The sequence below is a fragment of the Ursus maritimus genome, unplaced genomic scaffold, assembly GCF_017311325.1.
Source record: "Ursus maritimus isolate PB19 unplaced genomic scaffold, ASM1731132v1 scaffold_10, whole genome shotgun sequence".
Lineage (NCBI taxonomy): Eukaryota > Metazoa > Chordata > Mammalia > Carnivora > Ursidae > Ursus > Ursus maritimus.
The window spans coordinates 13,017,648-13,041,225 of NW_024423344.1; the positions used below are offsets into that span (position 1 = coordinate 13,017,648).

At 46.0% G+C, this 23,578-nt stretch overlaps 1 protein-coding gene across 1 annotated transcript in view; it reads right to left on the reverse strand.

Annotated features, from left to right (window-relative positions):
* Positions 1-2,607: 2,607 nt before the first annotated feature.
* Positions 2,608-23,578, reverse strand: part of STARD13 (StAR related lipid transfer domain containing 13) — a 177,712-nt gene continuing 156,741 nt past the window's right edge. Inside the window, exons 8-14 of the mRNA XM_008692223.2 lie at positions 16,488-16,686; positions 11,566-11,776; positions 10,881-10,995; positions 9,822-10,043; positions 8,804-9,021; positions 5,725-5,901; positions 2,608-5,037 (exon numbers count right to left, since the gene is read on the reverse strand). Of these exons, the coding sequence (XP_008690445.2) occupies positions 4,920-5,037; positions 5,725-5,901; positions 8,804-9,021; positions 9,822-10,043; positions 10,881-10,995; positions 11,566-11,776; positions 16,488-16,686 (1,260 nt within the window). The 3' untranslated portion in view covers positions 2,608-4,919. The remainder of the gene's footprint in view (positions 5,038-5,724; positions 5,902-8,803; positions 9,022-9,821; positions 10,044-10,880; positions 10,996-11,565; positions 11,777-16,487; positions 16,687-23,578) is intronic.

The window sequence follows — 23,578 nt, forward strand, 5'->3', positions numbered from 1 at the left end:
CAAAAGGGAGAGGGAAAAAAGCAAAGATGGGGGTGTCTTCATACCCTTGCTCCTGCATATGGGGATATGCCCATTCTCTTTTAGCCCATTTTAAGTCTCTGCCATCAAAACAAATATGAATTCATTTCTCTGCTTTTTGGCTCAATAAAGTCCCAAATCCCTGCTGCAGCTTTAAAACTCCTGGTCTGTGACCATCCAGCTTTATCTCCTGCCCTACTCACTGCCGTCCTCTGTATCCTCTGATACTCTGCTTTAGCCACGCCCAACCTCCATCTGATGCCCAAGCCCATCCTTTCCCTTCACTTCGTAAGTTTTCCCTGTGCTGCTCACTCTTCCCAAGTCCCTGGGGGTCACCACCTCTGGGCTTCATAGACTCCACAGTAACTTACTGTATATAATATATATATATATATANNAATTTCATCCTCATTACTTGCAGATTCTGTATTTGCAAATTTGCCGACTTTGAAAACTTCTTTGTAATCCCCAAGTCAATACTCACTGTTCTTTCCTGGTCATTCCTAGATATGTGCAGAATGGCACAAAACTGGACGAGTCAGTGATGTTCATGCATTCCCAGCTGAGATCAAGCACATGTGCCCTCTGCCTTCCTGTTTCAGCCCTCATACCGTAAAAAATATATCCTTTTCATGGTGTATTTAGTACCACATTCCCCCTTCCCCATTTTTGTGCTTTTTGTCAGTGATTTTGCTGTTTCAAGTGGCCCCCAGGTACAGTGCTGAGTGCTGTCCGGTGTTCTTTGGAATATGCCTTACAGAGGAAATAAGTGTGTTAGATAAGCTTTGCTTAGCCAAGAGTTTTAGTGTTGTTGGCTGTGAGTTCAATGTTAATTGATCGACAGTATGGTACATCTAGAAAAAGGAAGGGAAATGCATGATCTGCAAGTGAGGCTACCCTGGAAAGTAATGCAGGTGATGCATGATGAGAAGCTGTGGAAAAGATGGAAAGCTGCTAAATTTGTGAATTCATGAGATGATGGCACATAAAAAAAAGCATCGCGGTGAGGCTGAAAGCCAAAGAAATTTATTGTCACATTACTCAGGGTCCAGAAAATACTAAGCCTTTCTTGACTATTGTTTTACTATAAAGAAATACTGTGGATAAATAGTTGTAAGAAACTTACATTAAGTAAGGCGTGTTTAAACAGGAATGGACATAGAACAAGGTTATATGCTGATTGGTTGACAAAAATGTTGTGAGTAGAGGCTCATAGGAACCTAGCCGTATATTTCTGCTGGGAGCAGTGGCTCAGTATTTGCTAACTGGTGACAAGAAGGGACTGCTGCTTCTAGTTCTGTCTTCTTTGTATCCACCCTTCTGTCTGCCCAGTGTCCGACCCCCGTGCCGTGTTCAGTGAACACGCTCTGCGTGAACAAATGATGCAGGAAGTTTTGCTTCAAAGGAACAGCATGACTGGGGATTTTGAGCCTCGTCTGTGCACAAGGAGGATGTGGGTTGGGAGGCATCTGGGTGGCCTGCTGGGTGGGATTGCTAGAATGGAAGTCAACATTCAATCTACGAAGGATGTAGTCTGCCTAAGGCAAGTCCGACATCGCATGTTGTCAGTTATCAAACATTGTGGCTTTTCAATGTTACAATGCTGTATCTTCACATGTTTATTTCTTAATCCCTTGTGCAGTCAGCCCCCACTGATTTTGTTTCTGTGTCAGTGTGGGTGTCGCTGGGGTCTATTTTATTCTTCTGCGTTATCTTCCCGAGAAGAAGACATATAACCAACCAGTTTTTCTGCAGCCAAATATCAAAAGACGGAAGTAGAACAATGTCATACCTAAGAAAGTAAAGTATGCTTGCAATCAAGTTTGAATTCATATGGTCTAGGGTCTCAGGACCTCTGTAACCAGTGGCTGCTAGAATGACCACCATGTTCTCTTCGTTCACATGGGAGAGGAAAGAGGGCAACTGAAATTCCTCCGTTGCCTCTGAAAGGCACACCTTTCAAGTACAGGGGGAAGGCATGAGGGAGACATGCAGGGAGCGGAATTTGGAACATTTTTATGGGGTGTATGGTCTTTTGGGCTGCTGTAGCTTCTGCAGCCTGTAGCTGAGAATGCTAGGCTGCTCCCGCTGACTTGGTTTGCTCCTCTTACTTAAACGCAGAGAACAAATAGAAGGAGGGCAGGAGGCTTAGAGTCAGAGGTGGCTACTCTTCGCGGTCTAGCGGTGCGGCCAGAAGTCACATCACACCTCAATTTGTCTACTCAGGGAAAATGAAATGTAGCTAGAGTTTACTGAATCTTTGATAAAAATACCATAAATGTGTTTTTATAACTTCCAGACTTAAGAACAATGAGATGTAAAAATTAAGCCCTTCCATCACTTTGATGCCTTAGACAGAAATCAAGGCGCCCCGACTGCCAGTGAGTGTTGGTAACAACATCCTTGTACTTGGGAGAGATACTGAATATGGGTTTTCCACTTACAGGAGGAAGCATGAAAATCAACATATATTTTATAGAAAATAGGAAATATTTAATGTATATAAATTTATTTGCCTTGGCAATTATTTATTTACAATTGATGATTGATACCAACAATTGAGGTAAAAATATACATGAGGTATAAATATAATATTTAAATGCAATATCATATTTTATTTCCATTGGCAAGATAACAATGAATAAAACACTGTGGTATTTGACAAACAAGCTCGATGCAGCTTTTCCCTCCATTTTCCTTTTTTTTTTTAGACGCACTCTGTTATGCAGCAGTGACGGGATTAGTACGTGCGTAAAAATAGCAAAGTCAGTCAGATAACTTGAAGAGAGGAGGAGTCAGAAATACAATCATACTTGTTTTTAGCATCCTTTTGCTTCCCAGAGCGTGTGGTCTCTGGGCCAGCAGCACGAGCATCCCCGAGACTTGTTAGAAATGCAGACCCCTACTCCAGACCGCCTGAATCAGAGTCTGCGTTTGAACAAGATCTCCAGGTGATTCGTGTGCGCGCTAAACTCGGTGATTTAATATGATTCATCCTTGCGTGTCTATCATGTTTTCCAAACACCTCGGGTTCCATCCCTGGATGGGTGTTGAACTGGACTAAACTTCATTAATCTTGTCTTTGCATGAGGACAGTAATCCAGCCTATGCGGTGAAATTTAAGATGCACGGCAGAAGTGAGCTCACAGAGCACCGCCCAAATTGAAAATTAGGAGTTTGCCAGCACCTTCTTGCGTAGGCAAGGAAGCGAAAAATTCCTGGGTCATAATTCAAATAGTATGATTTCCCTTGCACCATACAGAACTCATAGATAGCATTTTTTATTTCTCTCAATAAAAAAATTGCACACTGCTGATAGGAAAAAACATTACATAATAGCATAAATGCATACAATACAGAAAAGGGGAACACACTCATTTAAGTTTCTTTTTTTCCTCCCACACCAGTTGCTAAATTATGATACCAATCTCTCATGGATTACCAAAGAAAATCTCTCCCTGAAACCAAACATAATAACTTATCTTCCTTTCTACGGTTGTTGAATTACAATTTAAAAAACCCCATAACTTAAATCTATCAGCAATTGGTTAAGGAGAGTCAATCAGCTTAGTGTATACAACAATAAATAAGGTTGGGTCAAACACCTGGGTAAGCTTGGCTGGCTAATGACGAAATACGAAATTAAGAAACCTGTTTACATTTTCTAAGACTAATAGCAGAGCCTAGTTTTGGTCTTACTGTTAGTTTAAAACCCTGTCTTTCGAATTGCAAAACTTGAATGAATTATATCTTAAGAGCATCGTACGAAGCAAAGTAAGAATTCCCTGAAACTGTGATGGTCCAGGACTCTCGAATGACCATCGCCTCCCCTTGCCTGGTGTCCAGAGTTAAATTCAGTGCAACGTATTGGTAAGAAAATGCCAATTAACTATGACCAAACAGGCCACTGGTCATACAGAATGACATTTAAGAACAGGATGAAATGTATCTATGAAAACTTGAGGAAACACAGAGGCTCCCTTTGGCTGTGAATACGCAAAGGCTACGATATTTGGCTCTAAGCAGCAGGGAAATAAAGTTTCTTTCAGTCGCTTGCGCTGACTCCAGCGGCCTGTGGGCATCTGACGTCCACCTGAAACTGCACCTGGCGGGGTCCACTGGCAACTGGTAACCCAGCCTTACCTTTGGTCACAACTTCTTCCCCACTTCTGTGCTTTTAAGAGGAGTAAGTATTCTTTTCCTGGCTTTATCCAACACCCCACGCTCCCGTTTTTGAATAAGACAAACCAACCCTCAACACCTAAGAACCTTTGGATGTTGTTTTCCTTTGGTTAGCTAATCTTTGGTTAAACATCAGGGGAGACTGACAGACGACAGATTTTTCACACCTTGGAGTCAGCGACACGTTCAGCTGCGCTTACAGGACAGTGGGGGGATGGGCCCAGAGCAACTTGGAAAGAACCACGCGAGTGAGGAAGGGACTCACTGAGTCAGACGCGTTCCTTTTCAAAAGACGCAATTATATATAAAATTGGTATTGCACATATATACAGTAAAGATAGAAATATACACACGTATGTACATATGCTATACATACATTTATTTACAGTTAAGAATATGCTTCTTAGAAGCCTTTAAATAGCAAATTAGGCAATGCACAAGGAATAATCCATTTAATTTTAAGTAACATAGATAAATGTTCTGATTTTTAAAAAATATTATATTAGTAGGGATGTAGCCATCTCCAGGAAGGCTAGGAAAGTTCTCAGAAATTCTTGCATCTTCCACATTCCGACTTCTCAGTGTTTCCATTTTTAAGCATTAACCATGTCACTCAGTCTCTCTCTCTCTCTCTCTTGCTTTCTCACGAGCACACTCTCTCCCACAAGTGTTTCCGTTCACTTCCTCTTCCCTGAGTTTGATGTCACACTGGGGAAAACTCAGATTTTAGTTTCTGGACCCTCAGCAATGAGGGGCTGAAAAGAGTTTCTAATCCTGGCCACTTCCGCTGCACACAGATGTCCGAAGGCTTTATTGTACCACTCTGGGGAGTGACCTCTGTGGGGACAAAAATCAGAAAGGAAGTGGGAAAGGCTTTTTCCAAATCTCAGCACTTTATCATGGTAGGCAGGGCTGTCCTGTGCCCTGCTCATGAGCACGCTTGCCTACAATTCGGGGCTGACCCTTCGAGGCCCGAGAACCTCATTCTGTCATCAGGTGCCTGGAAAATGCCTTTCTGGCCAAGTATTCAGTCTGTCTTTTCAGTGCTAAGATTCAGACTGAATCCTGGAATTCACTGAGGAATCTCAGTGTCTGTGCACCCGCGACATGACTGCCCTGACGGGGTGGGATTTCAGTCAGCTTCTTCTCCAAGCAGGGCGACAGGAGGGCACAGCACAGGGACAGCAGGCCTGACAGCAGCGCAAGAGAAGGGGACTCGCGGTGGCTGAGAAGCCAGCACGAGTGCGTTTGCTCTGCGTGAGAAGTACACATCGTAAGTGGGAACAGCGCTGAAAAGAAAGAAGAGCCGAGGGTGCAGGAGAATGTCAGAGTTTTAGGAAAGAGGAGGAAAGGAAAGCAGAGAGGGGGAGGCATCCGTAATCAGCCAGGAAAGCATGCTACTGGCACTGAAAAAACAAAGCACAGTGAAATAAGAAGTCAGGACAACAAACAGGGCCCTGGCGACTCCGCCACTCGAACTGAGGCTCCCGAGCGTGCCTGCTGTCCGGGGACGTGCGCACTTACTTCAGGTCTACCCTGCAGATGTGGGTCAGTCTCGATTTGCCGGAGCCGCACGGTTCTATCAAGTACTGAGAATCCATCACCACAGCCCGCACGCCGCCCATGAGCTGGGCTTCCTCGTGCTCCACAGAGAGGGACACCAGGGTACACATGCCTTTGGGCAAATCGGTCCTCCAGGTCCTGTAGCAAAACAACCGGCACATCTAAACTAGGGCTAAGAGAGAAAGAAAAACCTGGACACGGCACTGAGGGTTTTACCTATATTTTCCTGCTCAAATCCCCGTTCTACTTACTTAAACTAATGGCTTCCATAAGGGTGTGTAAAACTTTCACAGTGCAGTTCAAAGCAAGGCTCTCAGCCCCCTGACCCAGAGGCCAGCGATGGTCTTGCAGCTTTCCAATCTGCCTTTGGAACCCCCAAACCGAGGCTGCAGAGGTTCCTGGCCATTCCTGAAGGGTGCGTCTTACAGTTTTACACTTAGGACTTGCTCAGTCCATTCATTCAGCAAACTTCTACTGGGCACACGAGAAGTCACCATGGACACAGAGATACACAGCCAAGGTAGAGAAACGGGCATACAAAGAGACTTCCACAACACCAGGGGAAGTGTGGTGCTGTGGCTCTCCACACGGTGCTCTGCAATCCTGTGGAAGGGAAGGGGTGGCAGCCAGGAGAAGGCTTCCTGGAGGAGGCGATGCTCAACTCAGTCCTAAAGGAAAAAAATGAGCTGGTGGTGCTTAGCCTGAAGTAGACTAGACACATGTGGACTGCTAGCTGTTTTGAAATACCTGAGTGGCTCCCAAGTGGAATGAGAAAAACACAGCTGATGTGACCCAGCAGGCAGAGATGTGACAGCATGTGTCCGCTCAGGAGAGAGAAGACCTGACTCACAAAGTGCACTCTCCAAAAACGGAACAGGTGGTATGAAGAGTAGTGAGTTCCCTGTTACAAGAGCTGTGCGAGCAGAGACAGGGCTACCACTTGGGAAAATGTTGTAGATGGAAGTCAGGAACCATGAGAGCAGCTGTGTAACAACCATTTCTCTCAGGGACATAGGCTTCATTATCATAATCCCAGTTATTTACCTCACAAACCCTACCCCGGGCTTGGCCATGTCATCCGTAACTTCGTCCGTCCTGTCCTACCACACCAGAAAGAGAAACTATTATACGTGCGCCTCGAACGTGGGAAGAGGCAAGCCCTACACACACGCCTAGCAGCTTCTCCCTGGGCACGACCATTCTCCTCACGCAAGACGACGTGATTAGCAATAAAGTCGGGGAGTTGTACAGACTCGTGGGGATGAAATGGAAAGAGCTTCGGTAACTATCACCGGAAGCTCATGAGGATTTAGAGAAGGCGATAACGTGAGAAGTACACGGGGCAATCCTGAAGGGAATGGTCGTCTAGATGGGTGGCACTCGGAAGACAGGAAGCGTCTCAGCTCTGGGACTTCCCCACCGTTCTTGTCACTTTCTACCTCCTGGTATCATAACCCAGGCATCCCTGTTGCAGGAACCGAGTCCTGTGCATGCTTAATTTTCTCGAGTGTTGAGTTCCTCTGCGTCAGAGCCTCATGACCCACCCACTTTCTTTTTCAAGTTGTGGGTCAACTATCAATGCTGTGAGAGTCTGCCCTAACCACTGTATTTAACATTCAACCCCTTACCATCCCCCTGTCTTACTTATCCTCCCCCCACGGCCCCAGGATGAGTAATATTATCCCCTTACTTATTATTTATTGACCCTCCCTCCCTGATAAAACGTAAATCCCGAGAGAGAGCAGGACTGAGGTCTGTTGTATTCACTGCAGTATCCCCACAGCCTCCCCTTGGGGCTGGAATGCTGCCCTGTACTAAGAAATAGGCTAGTGAGACTGCCGGGTGGATGAAGGAGGGAGGTTCCATGCGTGGACTCTGGCCCTCAGCCGCTCTAGGGGGAGGGAAGAGGCACGCTATGACATGGCTCCATCCCCATGGTTGCCATCCCACAGGAACTATTTGATTTGCTGCTTACAAGAGGGAAGACGTGAAGTTTAAATTCCACGAGGTGATGAATGTCCCCATAACTGTGGTAACAAGCCACCCTTAAGACTGACCACGTTCTCCACCAGGATCCCAAAGTTGCTAAGACAAACACATATATTTAGGGAAAAATGACTCTTAAAATTCAGGGTTCCAAGGACCAACTCCAAAGGCCCATGTGAAAAGTAACCCAGAGTTTGCCATCCAAACGATTTTCATATAGAAACTATTTGAAATACACATTTGGGAATTTCACTAGTGATTCCCTTGACACTACTAACCTATGGGAAGAGGCAGTATTTGCCATCAGTTATCAATAAAAAAGACTACATTGATTTAATTATGTGTTATTTGCTTTCTTAGTGTCTTCAGTCCATGTACTTTTGGATTCAACGCTGACTCATCGGCTCATGCGCACAGCTGTACCGTGCACACCTCTCACGGGCTGAGCACCCCCTTCCAAACTCAGAGGGCAGGGGCCAGAAGTCAGCCCATAAACCGATCAGAAGCAATGCTTCACCAGTAGACACAACACTCGCAGGCCTTGTCAGGCCCTGAAATCTTACTGGACTTCCGCCCGTCTCTGCATAGTGGGACCTTCAGGGTTGTGCCGAAGTTATCAGATGGGTTTTGAAGTTACGCACATTTCCATCTTGAGAGTTACACAAACCCAAGACTTGCCTTCCCCAGGGAGGAAGGCAAAATCAGGAGACAAGTCAGATTCGATTTGCATAACTTGGCAGAAAGCGCAACTGGACAAACAGCAGCTATGCTTGGGACTCTGTTCCGGGGAAATGAACAATATTTACAGCCTAATAAACCGTATCCTCCGTAGTGAAAGGGGCCATAAGAAAGCCCAGCAGAGCCGTAAATTGGGTGAAGGAAGCAGGAAGTCGGGCATCAATACGGCGAAGGTTTCATGGAGGGAAATGTGCGCCGTCTTAGTGTTCCCAGTGGAGGCTGAACTTCGGTGGTAGAACTCCGTGAAATGCTTAAATATGCAGCTCTTCATCTGCTTTTGGGAAAAAAATACCTTAAACCCTAGAGTCAGGCTTACCTGAGAACCACGAAGTCTCGGGAAGGGTGGGGGGCCATGCTGTTCAACACGTACTGATAGATTTCTGTTTGCTTGTCCAGGGTTTCCACAACCTTCCACTGCACAAAATCCTCATCCCACAGGTGGCGCTCTCTCAGCACACGGTTCAAAACCACCGAGGGGGGCGCTTCCACCTCCACAGAGGCCTTCCACAGCTTCAGCGGGTGCCCGTCTCCCACCTTAGGAAAGACACCATCGAAGGCTGAAGAGGTCAACTAGTCCCAACCCACACCCAGCATTCTTCACGGGACCTTCAGAAACTATCCCTGAGGATGTAACTTGGAAGAGTGATTCTGCACACCTCAGGTTTAAAATTTTAAGGTGTTCATCTTTAGGCTTAGAAGAAAAATAATAATGATAAGACAAATAGTAACCACCAACCCATACAGTATGTACTGCGTGCCAGGAAAGATTCTCACCCAGTTGACTTGTAAATAGCCTTCCTCTGACCTGGTAGGATGATGTTCATTATACAAATGAGAAAACAAGCCCAGAGAGGCATGCGACTTGCCCAACGTCACACAGCCAAGGGACAGGGATAAGTCGGGCATCCAGCAGCCTAGCTTCACAGTCTATACTCAGATTATGTGCAACAGGGACTGCTCGGCAGTCTCTCGAGTGGATCTGGGACCTATTCGTGTGCGTGCCAAGCCCCATGGACAGGGTGGCCATTTTTATTTATTTATTTAATTTATTTATATATCTTTAGAGGTTGGTGGGGAGGGGAGTGGAGGGAGAAGGAGAGGAAGAGAGAGAATCTTAAGCAGGCTCCACACCCAGTACAGAGCCCAACGTGGGGCTCGATCTCATGATCCTGACCTCATGACCCGAGCCCAAATCAAAAGTCAGACACTTAACTGACTGAGCCACCCAGGTGCCCCTGGAGTGGGCATTTTTAAAGGAAAACAAATCCCTGCTTGCCACGCAGGGGATTCCTCTTGGCTCTTTGGGGGTAATTTTTTCCAACCTTTGAGATTACCTTTTTGAAAGCAAGATCTGTATTGTCTGTACTGGAGCATGTGACCCAGCCTTTGAACTTCTCCTTGGCTTCTTTCTGGAGGCCCTGCACAAGGTGTTCCAGGTACGTATGGAAAGTTGCCCCACTCTCCTCCAGCGGGGTCCCCAGGTCTTCGAGAGTTGGGGCATGGATCTCGGCCTCCACGTATGAGTTGTGGGACTGGGCTACCAACTCGTGCGGGACCTGAACCAACAGACGCACAAAAGAGCAACATACTGAGCTAAAGAAATGCTGAGACTCCTGGTGAGAGAAAGCAAAGCAATTTCGTCAAAAACCACAGTATGGGCAATAGGCCTAGTGCCGTGGGGCAAGGGATGTTTTCCCAAGATCAGCGGCAAGGCTGGGGTGGGGGAGTTCCCTAAAGTCAGGAAGAACAAATACGTTTCTGAGACTACAGTTATTATTCAAAACATCGAATGACTTCCCTTTCAGTCTTTCCATTTTCCTTTTATTTTACCTTCAATGTATTTTTATCCAGTTTGGCAAAATGTGGGCTCAGGAAACTTAAAGCACACAGACTTGAGGGAAACATCAAATATGACTTAGAAATCACTTTACCTTCTTAGCACACTTTCCGCATTTACAAATGCCAATTTTACCCCAAAAAGTATGCCAGAAGTCTGGTTGAGTTACTTCTCGAACACATCTGCGGCTAAACGCAGAAGCGTCATGGAGTCTTAGTTGACAGGGTTTGCTCAATATCGCGCACACGCAGATGTTGAAACTCATCCAGTCCGAGTGGACAAATGCAACAGGGTTGGCTGGCGGCCTTGACCCCGGCAACGGAAGGTAATGTGACCGTATTCTTGAAAACCATCATCACGGTAACCCGGGTGTCTAACCGGCAGAGCCTCAATTATTCAGTCAGCTCCTCACATTTCTTGGAGGCAAAGACCCGAGTGACAGACTGTACTGTTGTCGTTATAGAATCAGGAACAGACACCTGTGAGCCGCAAACGCAGCCACCGTTCTTATCTAGCTCCAAGAGCTAGGGGGAGGCCGCTGGAACCTTCCGCTCACCTCAAACAGTCTGTCGCATTCTGTGATCATGTGGGCAAGCCCCTGCGCGGCCGCCAGGTTCTCACTGAGGTCCTTTTGATCCGGCTTCCCGGTGGCGTATTTCTTCTGTATGACTCTGTAATTGAAGGGCAGAGTTGTCAGCAGATCCCAGACTCGAGAGCTTCTGGCAACACAGAGCCCATCCCTTTGGTTTTCGCTTCACGCCTGGATGCTGATCCAGATCCCAGACTTTCTCATTTCCAAATCAAAACTCTGACCACACGGCCTAGCTACTCTGAGTCAGGTTACCAGTCTGACAGTTCATGATGAAAAAGCTTGGAAAGACTTTCCCCCGAGCTTGAAACCACATCACTGCAGCTGTGGAGCAAGAGCCGTGAGTCCCGTCTTTGTCACTAAAGGGTGTAGACAGGGCTTCTTGTACTTTTTCCTCCTTCCCCCTCCGCACTACACACACACCACAACACAACTCCTTGGGCTTTCTGGATCGCAATGGACGTCCTTCGAGACTACTTGGATTCATACCTAGCACGTGAATTCGGTCACCTCGAAACATTTTCTGATTATAAACTAAATGCTGACAAATCCTTAAGTTGAAATACAACACAAGACGTTTTGTTTCGTTTTGTTTAATCAACTATGGGAAATACCTGGTTTAGGATCATGGCCGTTGATGAGAAAAACCCACCTGGGGGAGCTTTCCTTCTTCAGTAAATTAAGATGGAAGAGGGAGGGGGCCAGGCACACAGCCAGATTCATGGATGTCATCTGGTTCTCTTCTACCAGGTTGACCACGTCGTTGAGAAAGCATAGCAGCGTCTGCAAGACCTCCCTGCTCTCGTCGGCCAGCAGCAGGATGGCCGCCTGCACCGCCTGCAGCCGCTGCTCCTTGGGGACATCTACGGAAAAGTGGGTGCCAGGTCATTAGAGGGACAGCCGCAGGAAGAGCCAGCCGGGAGGCAGTGAGTGAGCTCCACCTTCCCGGTGTGAAGACACACTAAGAGACATGACCATCGTCCACAACCATGGCGACAGCCACTAATGGCACAAAGAAGTCAGTCATTGCTCAGGACCCACGGCTGGTGAGAGGCAGAGCTGGGACTGGAACCCCAGCCGTCCAACTCCGAACCCCCCGCCTTCACCACGAGATGCTATTTGGCAAGGAACACCCCCGTCCTGGCCTTTCACAGTCCCTGAGCAATCCCCCTGCTCCGCTGTTTTCAAACTGGTTTTCTGCTCTGGCTGAAATTGGCGACAGGCTGGGGCACTGTCAGCCTGTCACTGTCCCTAACGCCCACCCTCCCACCAGACAGCTTGGGAAGCGACTCTCAGGATGCCCACGGCTCTGGGGGGTGTGTTTGGACACCACTGTGTTCGGGGACGGCAGCCTCGCCTTTCCCCACCCCTAGTGGAGCAGCCAGACCTTGATGCCGGTTTGGCACAATTAACCATGAGTGGTGGGGTCCAGCCGGGTGGCCCTCTGGAATGACTCCTAGTGGGTCAGCTCCTTGAGCGTCAGCCGGACACATCTTTCTTTTTCCTACAAGTCACCCAGGGCTCGGTGCGGAGGAGGTGTGCTCTTGGCTTCACGTGGTGACCCGGTGGCATGCACTTCATAATCTTGGGGAGAATGGAAATTGAGGTTGTACCTGGGGAAGAGGAACCAGGCTTGCTAAGGTTATGGAGAGACTCTGGCCCTGTCAGGCCATTCCCCTTCAGGGTGGTCCTTGTTGGGTGGTGGTGGTGGGTGCTGGTCATGCCGACTTAGAAGGAAGGGCACCGGCCCCAAATGCTGTGAACTGATAGGGAAGATCACGGCAGGTGGGTGCTAGGCACTGCATTTTGCTGCCCCCTGGCTGGGTTTATTACTGATCTTTTAGGTCTGACTCACTGCCCTTATTCCTCTCACTCCAAAAGACACTGTCCGGAGCTCATTTTGGTGACACTGTCTTTCTTAAAATACCATGTTCTAGAGCAGGTCTCTCTGGTAGGCTGAAGAGGTGGGGGAATGTGCCTGACTTGTGAGAAGAAAATATCAGGCCTTCCAATGGTGTTTATGTTTCCTCTCATGCTTCAAAAATACTGATTATGTATTATAGCATTCACGGTATATCACAGTATATTTCTATTATGAGAAAGAAAGAAGTATACCTGCTCGGGTATTTCCTACTCGTAGGGATACATGATAAAGACACTTGGAGCCTGCTGCTTCCAGAGGGGCTGCAGCATGACCTTCCGCCCGGGTCCTGCCCCTCCCCACCGCTGTACATCCCAGGGCTGGGCACACTCTTGGCCCCAGTCAGCCAGCAAATCCAGATTTCTGGAAAAGCCTGACTACATTCAATGTTCTAAGACCCATTTCTACTCCCACCGCGTTCAGTGTGTGGCACAAAATAGACCTGGGTTTAGTAGAAAGAGCCATTTTGTTCAAATTACAGCAGAACCTTGTTCTTTTTTCTTGCTTGTGCTGAAACAGGAGATACTACTAACGATTTCAAGCTTGTCACTGAAGTGTTAGAAATTCAGCTGAGCCATTGAACTGCTTTTAAATTTGCTGCTTTAGCTAAGATGGCTAGCGTGTACATTGTTTAACTTTAGATGGCCAACCTTCTCTTCCACAACAACATTTTTAAGAGTCATCTGTCATAGCTATCTGTTGTCTCAACTTTCTCTTTACTTATTCCTTTATCCATCAGAAAGTATCTTCTATTATTTCCTACTAAAAATGATTGTGAAGGCCAATTATTAATCTCTAAATTTAGCATTCGTTTTGGATCCTATCCTCCTGGACCTTTGTCATACCTGACACTCCTGTGGTTCCTGCCTCTTACTCGGCTCTCTGGAGACTATTCTAGATCTGCATATCTAAGTGTTAATACTGACATCCAGGCAGATGGCTGTCAGCACCTCAAACTCAACACCCAGTTGCTTCTGAACACCTGTCCTCTCCTGCCCTCACACCAGCAATCCTTCCCCTCTTCTTTTCGATATTCTCCCAATCACCAAACTTCAAGACTACAGAGTAGTCTCTGATCCCTCCAACCTTCTCTCTCCTGGAGACTGGTGGGTTTCAACCATTGTCATTATCATCTGATGAAAGTCCAAGAAGTAACACAGCTAAAATTAGAACTGCTCTGGAGAAGGGGAGGAAGAACCGTCCTCTTTGACTCCAGAGTCTACCCATGGAACATTGAATTTCCAGTCTCACTGCTGGAAGTCACTGCAGATAATCCAGCACCTTAGTTAATGTGTAAGCTCACTCACTAACCCTCTGTTCTTGCACAGTCCAGTATCTCTTGTTCACCACTTCCAGATTCATGGGTCACGAGAGCAGTATGGATGGACATTTACCCGTGTGGAAGACACAGACTTGTCTGCGTACTCAATGCCTACTCCCTCCTTCTCTTCTATAAGAAAATACACTTTCTGCTCCTGTGCAATCTGTAATATGCTCAGGGAAGATGGGCCCTTCCCTTCCCTCAGACCCAGGGCATAACCATGTTGGCCTAAACCCAAAGTGGTAATCCCAGTCCTCTTTCCAGTGATTGATTTAAGGAGAACACATAGACCATTTCCAGCCTATCAGACCAAGATAAATGCTAGGAGCTTCTGTAAATTTATGTCCTTGATAAAGACAGACATATGTCCCAGGAGAAGCCCTCCCGCTCTCTTCTTGCCTTTGAGTGTGATTTTGGGAAGGCATGATCATTGTAAGTTGTGGTAATTGTATTGTGACCTTAAGGGCATAACCGAGAGAGGCTGACTTCAGCCCTGGCATGACCGAGCTGTGAAATTAACTGACTCTGGAATTACTTAATTCCAGATTTCTTGTCATGTGCGATTATAAAATTTCTTTATTGTTTAAACTATTTGTTGGATTTCTGGTTCTTTCTTTACAGCTGAGAGCATTGTAACTGGTAACCCCCTCAACACCACCACCCAAGGGTTCCTCTGTGCTTAATGAATCAAGTATAAACTCTTTGCCTTGACATTCCATGCCTTTCCTTGGGATGGCCCTGGTCTAACTTTTTAGTATCACTGGTACTGTGTCATACAGTTACCATTCACACAAGCCAGAAGAATACCCTGGAACTTCCTGGACCATGCTCATGCTATGTGAATCACTCAACACGTGCTCCTTCCGTTTCTCCACCTTCAGCTGCCAGTTCCCCACCAAGTCCTAGTTCTCATCTCCACCTCCTTGGGTTTTCTTTGTAACCTTATTATGGAATTTCTCCAGTCTTGCTGTATAGCAGTTATATACAGACATGACTCATCTCCCTCAGTTGTAAGATCCGTAACAGCAGGGAGTAAGTCTTACCCGTCGATATCATCTGCAGGGCTCAGCACTGCCCTGTGCGTAGGCGGAACTCAGTAAATGTTTGCTCAGCTAAAATAAACGCTGCTTTGATCTGGTTTCTTGTTGGTGAAATCTCAGAAAGAGCCAAAGGATTTATCTGCTAGAAACAATCTGGCTTTAACCTTAGAGTAGTGTCAACCCTAACCTGCGGACTGATTAAATGTAAAGAATCATATATGAGAGTTCCAAACCATGAGGGAGGAAAATGCAGCTCGACCTCTTATGGCAACAAAGTCCTGAACTCTCTGTTTGGGCTCACGCGACATATATCATTAATTTAACTTAACCTGTTCACTTTGACAAAAAATAATATTTATTTAGTGGGTCATCACTTTATCCTGTTTTTACAAGTGGTATTTATTATACTCCTTTTTGGATCTGCAATATTGTAGGCTCCTTAAATACAGCACAGAATTCCCTACAGCAAGGATCTTCTCCAAATTGGATCAAGTCCATGTTGTCGATCCCCATTTCAGGCATGTTTTCCTGAAAACTCAAAGTCCACAGGCCAAATATTTTTTTCTAAAGAATCAGGACTTGGACCACTGAAATAATTTATAATCATAACATTATTGCATCTAGAAAAGAGTCACGTGTTCATTTTTAATACTCCCTTTGTAGCTACCTTTGGAAGGATATGCTTTTTAATCAGAAATTATTTTAGTCAATGGTTATTTTAATTATAGGGGCTTTGCCAAGAATTTCCAATTCAACATCACTTAAAAAATTCCAAGTGAAAATATAAATCAGCTGAATTAAGCATAAACTTGATTTGGTTTGTGTACTTTTCACCAATTAAAATACACTGTCTTAAAATACATTTGTGTTTTACTTCTGGTCATCTTAACACATTTAGCTTTGAATTTCCTATATCCCAAGGCAATGCTTATTCTTTTTTAAATTAAAGTTTTAAAAAACATTTATATACAAAATAAATTCTATTGTGTCCCCTTCTCATTTTAAAGTTATTAAAAGTACACTGAGAGTTAGTTTTAGATCTTACACAAAACCCTACTGAGAAGGAAAACTTTGATGTCAAAAAGGTATTTTCAAGCGCATAACAAATGGCCTGGAGATTTCCATATCAAACTGTGAACAAAGTTTACTTCTGGGAAGAAGCAGAGAATGGTAACTTTTGTACATTTCTTTATGGATTCACGTATTACTTGTGTAACTAGACCTCAGTCTACAGAATGCTTTTTAAGCGGAGGGGTGCCCGCGAGAACACGATCTGCATTCCTTGCACTTACACTGATAGATGTGGAGGAAGGTCTCGCTGAGCTTGTTGGTGAAAAGGGGCTCCGGGAGGTCCCGGAAGAACTGTTTTACCATATCCGCCACGTCATACGCAGATTGGTCCTCGTAGCTGACATTCTCAGGGAAGTTCTCGTTCATCTGACGTAATGCATGGATTCGCGATTTCACGCCCGATTTTCGGAAAAGACCCACCTGAAATGAGTCAGAGGGACAAGTTAGCGAGGCCACCTTCTCCCCAGCTGTCCTCTTCCTAGGGCAAGCACCTTGCGAGCGATGAGAAGGCATGGAGTCGGGGCTGGATGAGCAGCGACTGCGTCCCAACTAGTCAAATGTCAACGACTAGGTTAGTTACTTTGGGCAGTAGTTGAATGCTGACTCCCTCTCCTATGAAATGAAGATAAGAGTAACAGCCCATCTCACAGGGCTGTTGTGGAGACTAAATGAGAACATACGTAAGGCTGTGCTTTGTAACCTGTAGTCTTCTTGACTAGATGCAATCACGTCCTTCATTTCTCCCACAAGCAGTGATTAAACCCCACTCAGACACACTTACAGTTGCCGGGCGTCATTAGCGAGCAGACCAGACAAAGTTCCCTGCCCTCTGGTGTTTACACTTTAGTGGGGGTTTTGAGAAAGTCTGGTCAATGAAAGGTTTGGTGGGTCCCAGTTAAGCAACCATATTCAGTGCACCTTTGGGGGAGAGGTTTAGGGAAAATGCTCCTGGAACATAATACTAAAGCACACATTTAGATTTAAGAGTCTTATTTCTTGTCCTTTGGAATCCTCATAATACTCCCTATGTGTGTTTCTCGTATGATGCTTGGCACTCATTACTCTGCCTGGTTAGTTACTATGTGCATGAGCTGTGGCTCTAGTGAGGGTTCCTGGGTGGCATTTTTTCAGCCTTCAAGACATTGTCTTATGGCTTTTTTTTTTTTTTTTAAGATTTTGTTTATTTGACAGAGAGAGAGAGAACACACAAGCAGGCAGAGCAGCAGGCAGAGGGAGAGGGAGAAGCAGGCTCCCCACTGCGCAGAGAGCCCAATGCAGGGCTCAATCCCAGGACTCTGGGATCATGACCTGAGCCGAAGGCAGACGCTTAACCGACTGAGCCACCCAGGCACCCCATGTCTTATGCCTTTTTCATCCCTAGGGCTTAGAGTCCTCTTCTGCTTGACAAATACATGAAGCAGTAAGGCACCCAGGAGGTAATGCCCCTAGTAGGAATGAGCAACGTGTAGAGGAGCCCTAGGGGAATGGAGATTCCTGCAAGGGTCAGTGGGCAGCTCACACTCTAGGCCCCTCTGGAGGCTCTGCACACTGGACTTGCCTCTACCCAAGAAAGGGCGGAGTTTCTCTGGGCCCCCTGGCTTACAGTGAATTTCCATGTCTGCTATTTTTAAATGCCTGCAGGGCATCGAGTTGGTCCAACTTGGTCCTTCATTCAACCCTCAGTCTCTCCTTTTCTCATTCCTCAAGGGCTCACAGGTTGGCTCACTTCCAAAAAAGCAAGGTAGGAACATTCCGAGTGGTCAGACAGGTAAGCAGTGGCACACCAGTCAGCCACACCTCCTCCCTGTGCCTGGGGAAAGGCGCCAGGCCGTGTCCGCGGCAGCTCTGTGTGCCAGGCCGGCCTTGACCCAAGTTCAGGTGTCTGAGGAGAGCTCTCTTGGTTATTGCTATAAATGGAGAGCAGTTTGAATTCCTTTCAAGTACAGTGACAGCAAGGGAAGAGCTCCAAGCAATTAGAGAATACTCAGGGTTTTGTATATGTCAGCTGAATGGATGGCGGGGGAAATTATACACTGCTACTCTTTGAGGCAATAAAACCAGAACTCCTGGTACCACTTTTTCTGCATTCCAAGGCTTACGGCTCTAATTCCACAGAGCAGGGTATTCAGGCATATTGTCACTTAAAACGTTAATTGCTTTCTTTTTTATTCTGAAAGTTTGGAATGTCTAGAAAATGCACAACTTTGCCGTCCATGACTCTTCAAGAATCTAGGGAACATGTATCATTGTCTGGCAACTACTCCAAACTTCAGCAAAGTGCACGAGAAGAAAGCATGTACTGTCAAAGGAAACATTCAAGATGTCCAATGAATGATTACTAAAGTGAGATCCACGCTCAATGTGTTTACATTCTCGACGACTCCAGTTCTGGAAGGAGGCCCAGGACAGTGCCCCAGGGCTGTGCTACACGGGAGTTCTCAGAATCCCAGTGCCCGGAAGGCGAATTCCTAAGTGTGACTCACAAACATTTTTCCTCCTGTGAGTCGCTGTTATTCCCTTTGAGAATTCCTGTGATTTTCTTAGCAGCAGAGAAGTATTGATTGGAATCTATCAAAAGAAGAAAGCAGATGAGTGCTTGTGTGTAAATTGCAGAACATCCACTGTGTCTTGCTGGCTTCATTTCTGGGGCACGCTGGCGTGCGTGCGCAAACACATCCCAGCAGTGTTTGCTTTGTATTATTCTGTTTCCAAGCTTCTTTCTAGTTTCAGCAAATATTGTTATTTTAATTATTTTCGACATGTCTGGAGCTCTCCAGCTGTGGGCTCTGAGCGGCTTGTTCTGACTTAGATCTCACAGGACGTCCAGAGGGCTGTCAGGTATTTATTTGTTCTGCCTCAAATTCTGACAATAACCTTCCCGTCCCACCCTTATCTTCCAGGGACGTGGGAAATATCTGTGGGATCTGTGGATTTTTGTTGGAAGCACAGAAGGAAATTTCTTTCCTGGACCTAATAAAGAAAAGGTGGTCTGAACTCAGACCAGATTCCAGATATAGGAGCTAAGGCTGGCAGAAGGGAAAGAAGGAAAGAAACCCCAGTCTTCAACATTGGCCCTGAGCTGATGAAAGAAAGAATGCCGGAACCACCCTACTTCCCCTACTCTTGTCACGTGAGCTCATGAATTTCCTCCTGTTGAAGCCATCCTGGGACAGCCTTCTGTTCCTCGCGGTGGAAAACTCCCCAGACACAGTAAGCAGAAGATTCTTCCAATGGTGCAGAGATCCCGAGAACAGGGAGAAGTCACAGAACAACCATGGGTGGTGGCGTGAGTGATTGCCAATAATCACTTCTTCTTAGAAGAGTTTTCAAAGCAGTGATGAAATCTGCACTTCTGGCGAACATTTTTTTCCAAGTGAAAAACAGAGAGCTGAAGAAACCATTTTAAAACTGTCGCTTCTGAGGGCGGCCTTGTCATCACCACGGGTGGGAGGCTGCCCCAGATCCCTCAGCTTCATTACGAGGAAGACCCAAGGGGTGTGAAAAGTCTTTCCTTCGCCTCTGTGTCTGTCACTGCTGGGAGCCACACGGGGCCCCGTGCTTGGTTTAATTCTCTGCTGTCACCATTTTAAAATCCTTAAAAATCTATGAACAAAGAATCTCACATTTTCACTTTGCACGAGGCCCTGCAAACTCCCTAGCAGGGCCTGTGCTCATGGGCCTCCAAAGCAGGGCTCAGACACCCTCTCTAAAAAGGGCGGCACTGCAGCCTTCTTTCTGTAAGCATCTTGCACGCCATCACTCATTTTACAGGTAAAGGGGTGAGTGGCGAGTGTTCCCTCGGTCTTGTTTTTCCTTTCCTCGCTTTTTGTCTTCCACCGCAAAGCCCAGCTCTCTTCTGAGGAAGGCAAGAGGACTGTGAGGAATAGTCAGAGGGTAGGGGACACTTGTACTGAGTGGGATGTCTCTTCCCAGCATGATCGGGCTTCTAAAACTCACTGTTCTATTAGAAGGAGACGTTGGGCCCACGAGTGCTGCATTAGAATTCAAATTTCATCTAAATAATATTAAATCTCCTTTCATGCTAATCCTTTCGGTACTTAATGATGTTTATCGGGCATCCCATTTCCTCTTCTTCAGAAATGTGCTCGGTTGATGAAGAAAGGTTTTATTCAGAAAGAGACAGGTTCCTAAGTGCCGCGTGCGGAGGGTTCTGATTCTGAGCCCGGCAGGCTTGGCCTCTCCCTGCAGTGACGTCGTGTTCGTCAGGACAAGCATCACCTGTGCCTCTGTGCGCCACTGATTTAGGGCAGAAATAAAAGCCCAGCCAACAGAGCAAGGCTCCTCTCACACACTGCTATGTCTGAATACAAATGGTTCATAATTGAAGGCTAAACTTCCTTGTTTCAGCTACGGCCAGCTGCGAGGGGGAGAATGGAAACACTGTGTTTCATCATACAGACACTGTTCTGCACTTGGGAGTGTAGGAGGCGAAAAGTTGGCCATGTTTCAGGGCCTGGTGGGGCTGCATTCAACTGTCAGCGATGAATGCTTATGTTGGAGGTAAGGCTTAGCATGAGGAAAAGGGGTCCAGCTCATTGCAGGAAGCCTCCTCCCCTGAGATCCAGGGCGAAGCCACACGAGAGTCCGGGATGGAGGGTCAAGGAGGCCATGTAGAGGGAGGCAGCACAGAGGCCAGTCAGCGTGGTTTGGAGGAAAGGTGTTCCGAGACGTTCGGGTCTTCGACCACCCAGGGGCTGAGATCTCGAGATCCTGTGCAGACCTGAATCTTTTCAGTTCCAAGGAGGTGCTACTGGCAAAGAAAGGACAGTCTCGTGTGATGTATGTTCCCCTTCCCTTTTGCTCTTGTCCCTTCTTTCCTTACGGATTCATTCACCTTTATTTGCTCTTCTTCACTCGTAAAGCTCTAGAACAGTCTTTCTTTCGAGCCTGGTTTTAATTCTCCATTGTGTTTGTCCCGTTTTCCCTTGTTCCCTTCTTATTACCACCTTCCTTCTTCACAGGGACCAGAGGGGGATCTCTGTGTGCTTCCCACACTCTGTGACTTACGAGGTGCAAAGCCCCGCAGGTGTGGAGTGCTTCATAAGGGAGTAATGGGCTCTGGTGAAAGTCCCTTGGACATCTTACAGTTCTTACTTTTGACCGATACAAGAGAGGGTTGCCTTATTCATTTTGGTTACATTTGGAATCCGTATTTATATCCTCGAAATAAGTCATTTGCCTACAAAGCTTTGCCAGCACATGTCTTTTCAGTAAGGCATGCTTCCAGATCGAAAAAACCGTGAGAGGCTCGATGTGGAGACTGAGAATAAGCCAGCGAGCCAGGACTGAGGAGAGTTTGGTGCCCACTGTCCTTCTCTCGATTTGTAGGACTTTGCTTCAGGCAGGAGACTGGACCCAGTAACAGTGGTCTTAACTGGAGCTACCCATTATTTGGAATCTGTAGGGGTGGTTTCCAGTCTACACTAAGCACCGTGTGGTAAGTAGAACAGTGGTATTACAATTCATTTATTTCCACCCAATTTTGTTCAAGAAAGAATTCAAGGTGACTTGTAATGATCTATAAAATGCATAAGATACAATTAAAGATCACAGATGAGAAAATTTGAGCAAAAGAAAAATAAAGATAAAAAGAGTAGCTGAAACTGGGAATGATGTACAAAATTCATACCAAAACTTTACATGTATTTGCTACAGGCAGAACACTCATTTGGCTCCAATCTTTCTAGTAGCTAATATAGAGAGGAAAACATATCCAGTTGTTCTTAATATAAGAAACAGACTAGTTGTCTAAAAGAAACACAATGCTTTCAGGTGTTGGGGCTGGAGAAAAACTCGTCCATGGGTTCCAAGGACACCACCTCAGGTAAGAATCAACATTATCAACAAAATCCTGATAGTGCATTTATCAGTGAGTTTTATTTATTTATTTATTTATTTATTTATTTTTAAAGATTTTATTTATTCATTCAACAGAGAGAGAAGCAGCCAGCGAGAGAGGGAACACGAGCAGGGGGAGTGGGAGAGGAAGAAGCAGGCTCCCAGCGGAAGAGCCTGACGTGGGGCTCGATCCCAGAACGCTGGGATCACGCCCTGAGCCGAAGGCAGACGCTTAACGACTGAGCCACCCAGGCGCTCCTATCAGTGAGTTTTAGGGCCATTTCTCCAAGTGTCCCTCAATGCTAGAGATGGTATCTTCTCAAGTCCACTGGGACAAGCAATTCTAACAGGTGGCAGTAGAGGGTAGGTTTAAAAACCTGGACTCTGGAGTTAGCTTTTCAAGCAAGTGTTGGCTCCACCATTGCTACCTGGGGGAAACTGCCACCCAAGGTGGATATGGCCTTAAGTGAGACAGTGAATGTAAAACAGGACAATGCCTAAAACATGCTGGGTCCTCAAGAAACATTATCACTACGGAGCTAATGGCATAGATGGACTGCATTTCCTTTAAGTATTTCTGAACCAACACTGTTTTCTCTTAATAGAGTTTTTGCTGATAAGCATTCACTGACCACACATTATAATGTGTAGAACAAAATATTTTTTGTTCTTGGTAAAAGGCAGAGCCAAAGACTAAGAGAATTAGCCAAGAGGAGAGACGAGTCTTATATACCCTTAGGGAAATCGAGACGCTTGGGAAAACATGTGTCTGAATAAAAGGTTACCGTCCACAAAACACAGTCTTGGGGCTGTGCTAACAAAACAACAGAAGTACAATTGAGGCCCCAAAGTCCTATGTGTAAGTGCATGGTTGCGGAAGGGATCAGAGTGGGCATTTCCATATATTCACCTAAGTCCCCCTCTCCAACAAGGTTTCTCAGTAAGATATCCATAGATCATCTACCTTTGATTAATGTGCGATTTTGGTAAAAGCTCTAAAATTAAAAAAAAAAATGCTTAAGTAACTAGATTCATGGGTTTGCTCGATTTAGATGTTATTCACAAGTCAACGTTGGGGCATCTGCTAAAGACTATATAGCTTTAGAAAAGTCGTCTGTTGCCCTTCTTTCTGAGAAATAACAGGCAAGCTACTGAGGCCATTTCTCAAAACGAAATAGTCCTCACCACCAACAGTAACAGCAACCACTCCTGCCCTCCGCTATGGCATCTAAAGAAATGGGGGAAATTGTATACCTGTATATTCTCTAAATCAGGAGTGGGAAGGCAAAAGGGGATCACACATTCCGTTCAAATGAAGGTAGCGTCAAATGAAGAAGTTACTCTATTCCGCTCCACTGAAAAGTGGCATCTGATTCGTGAAGAGACCATCCCGATTCTAAGCGCGATCTCAGTACTGTGGTAGATACAAGCATCAGCAGTCAAGGTCTGTGAG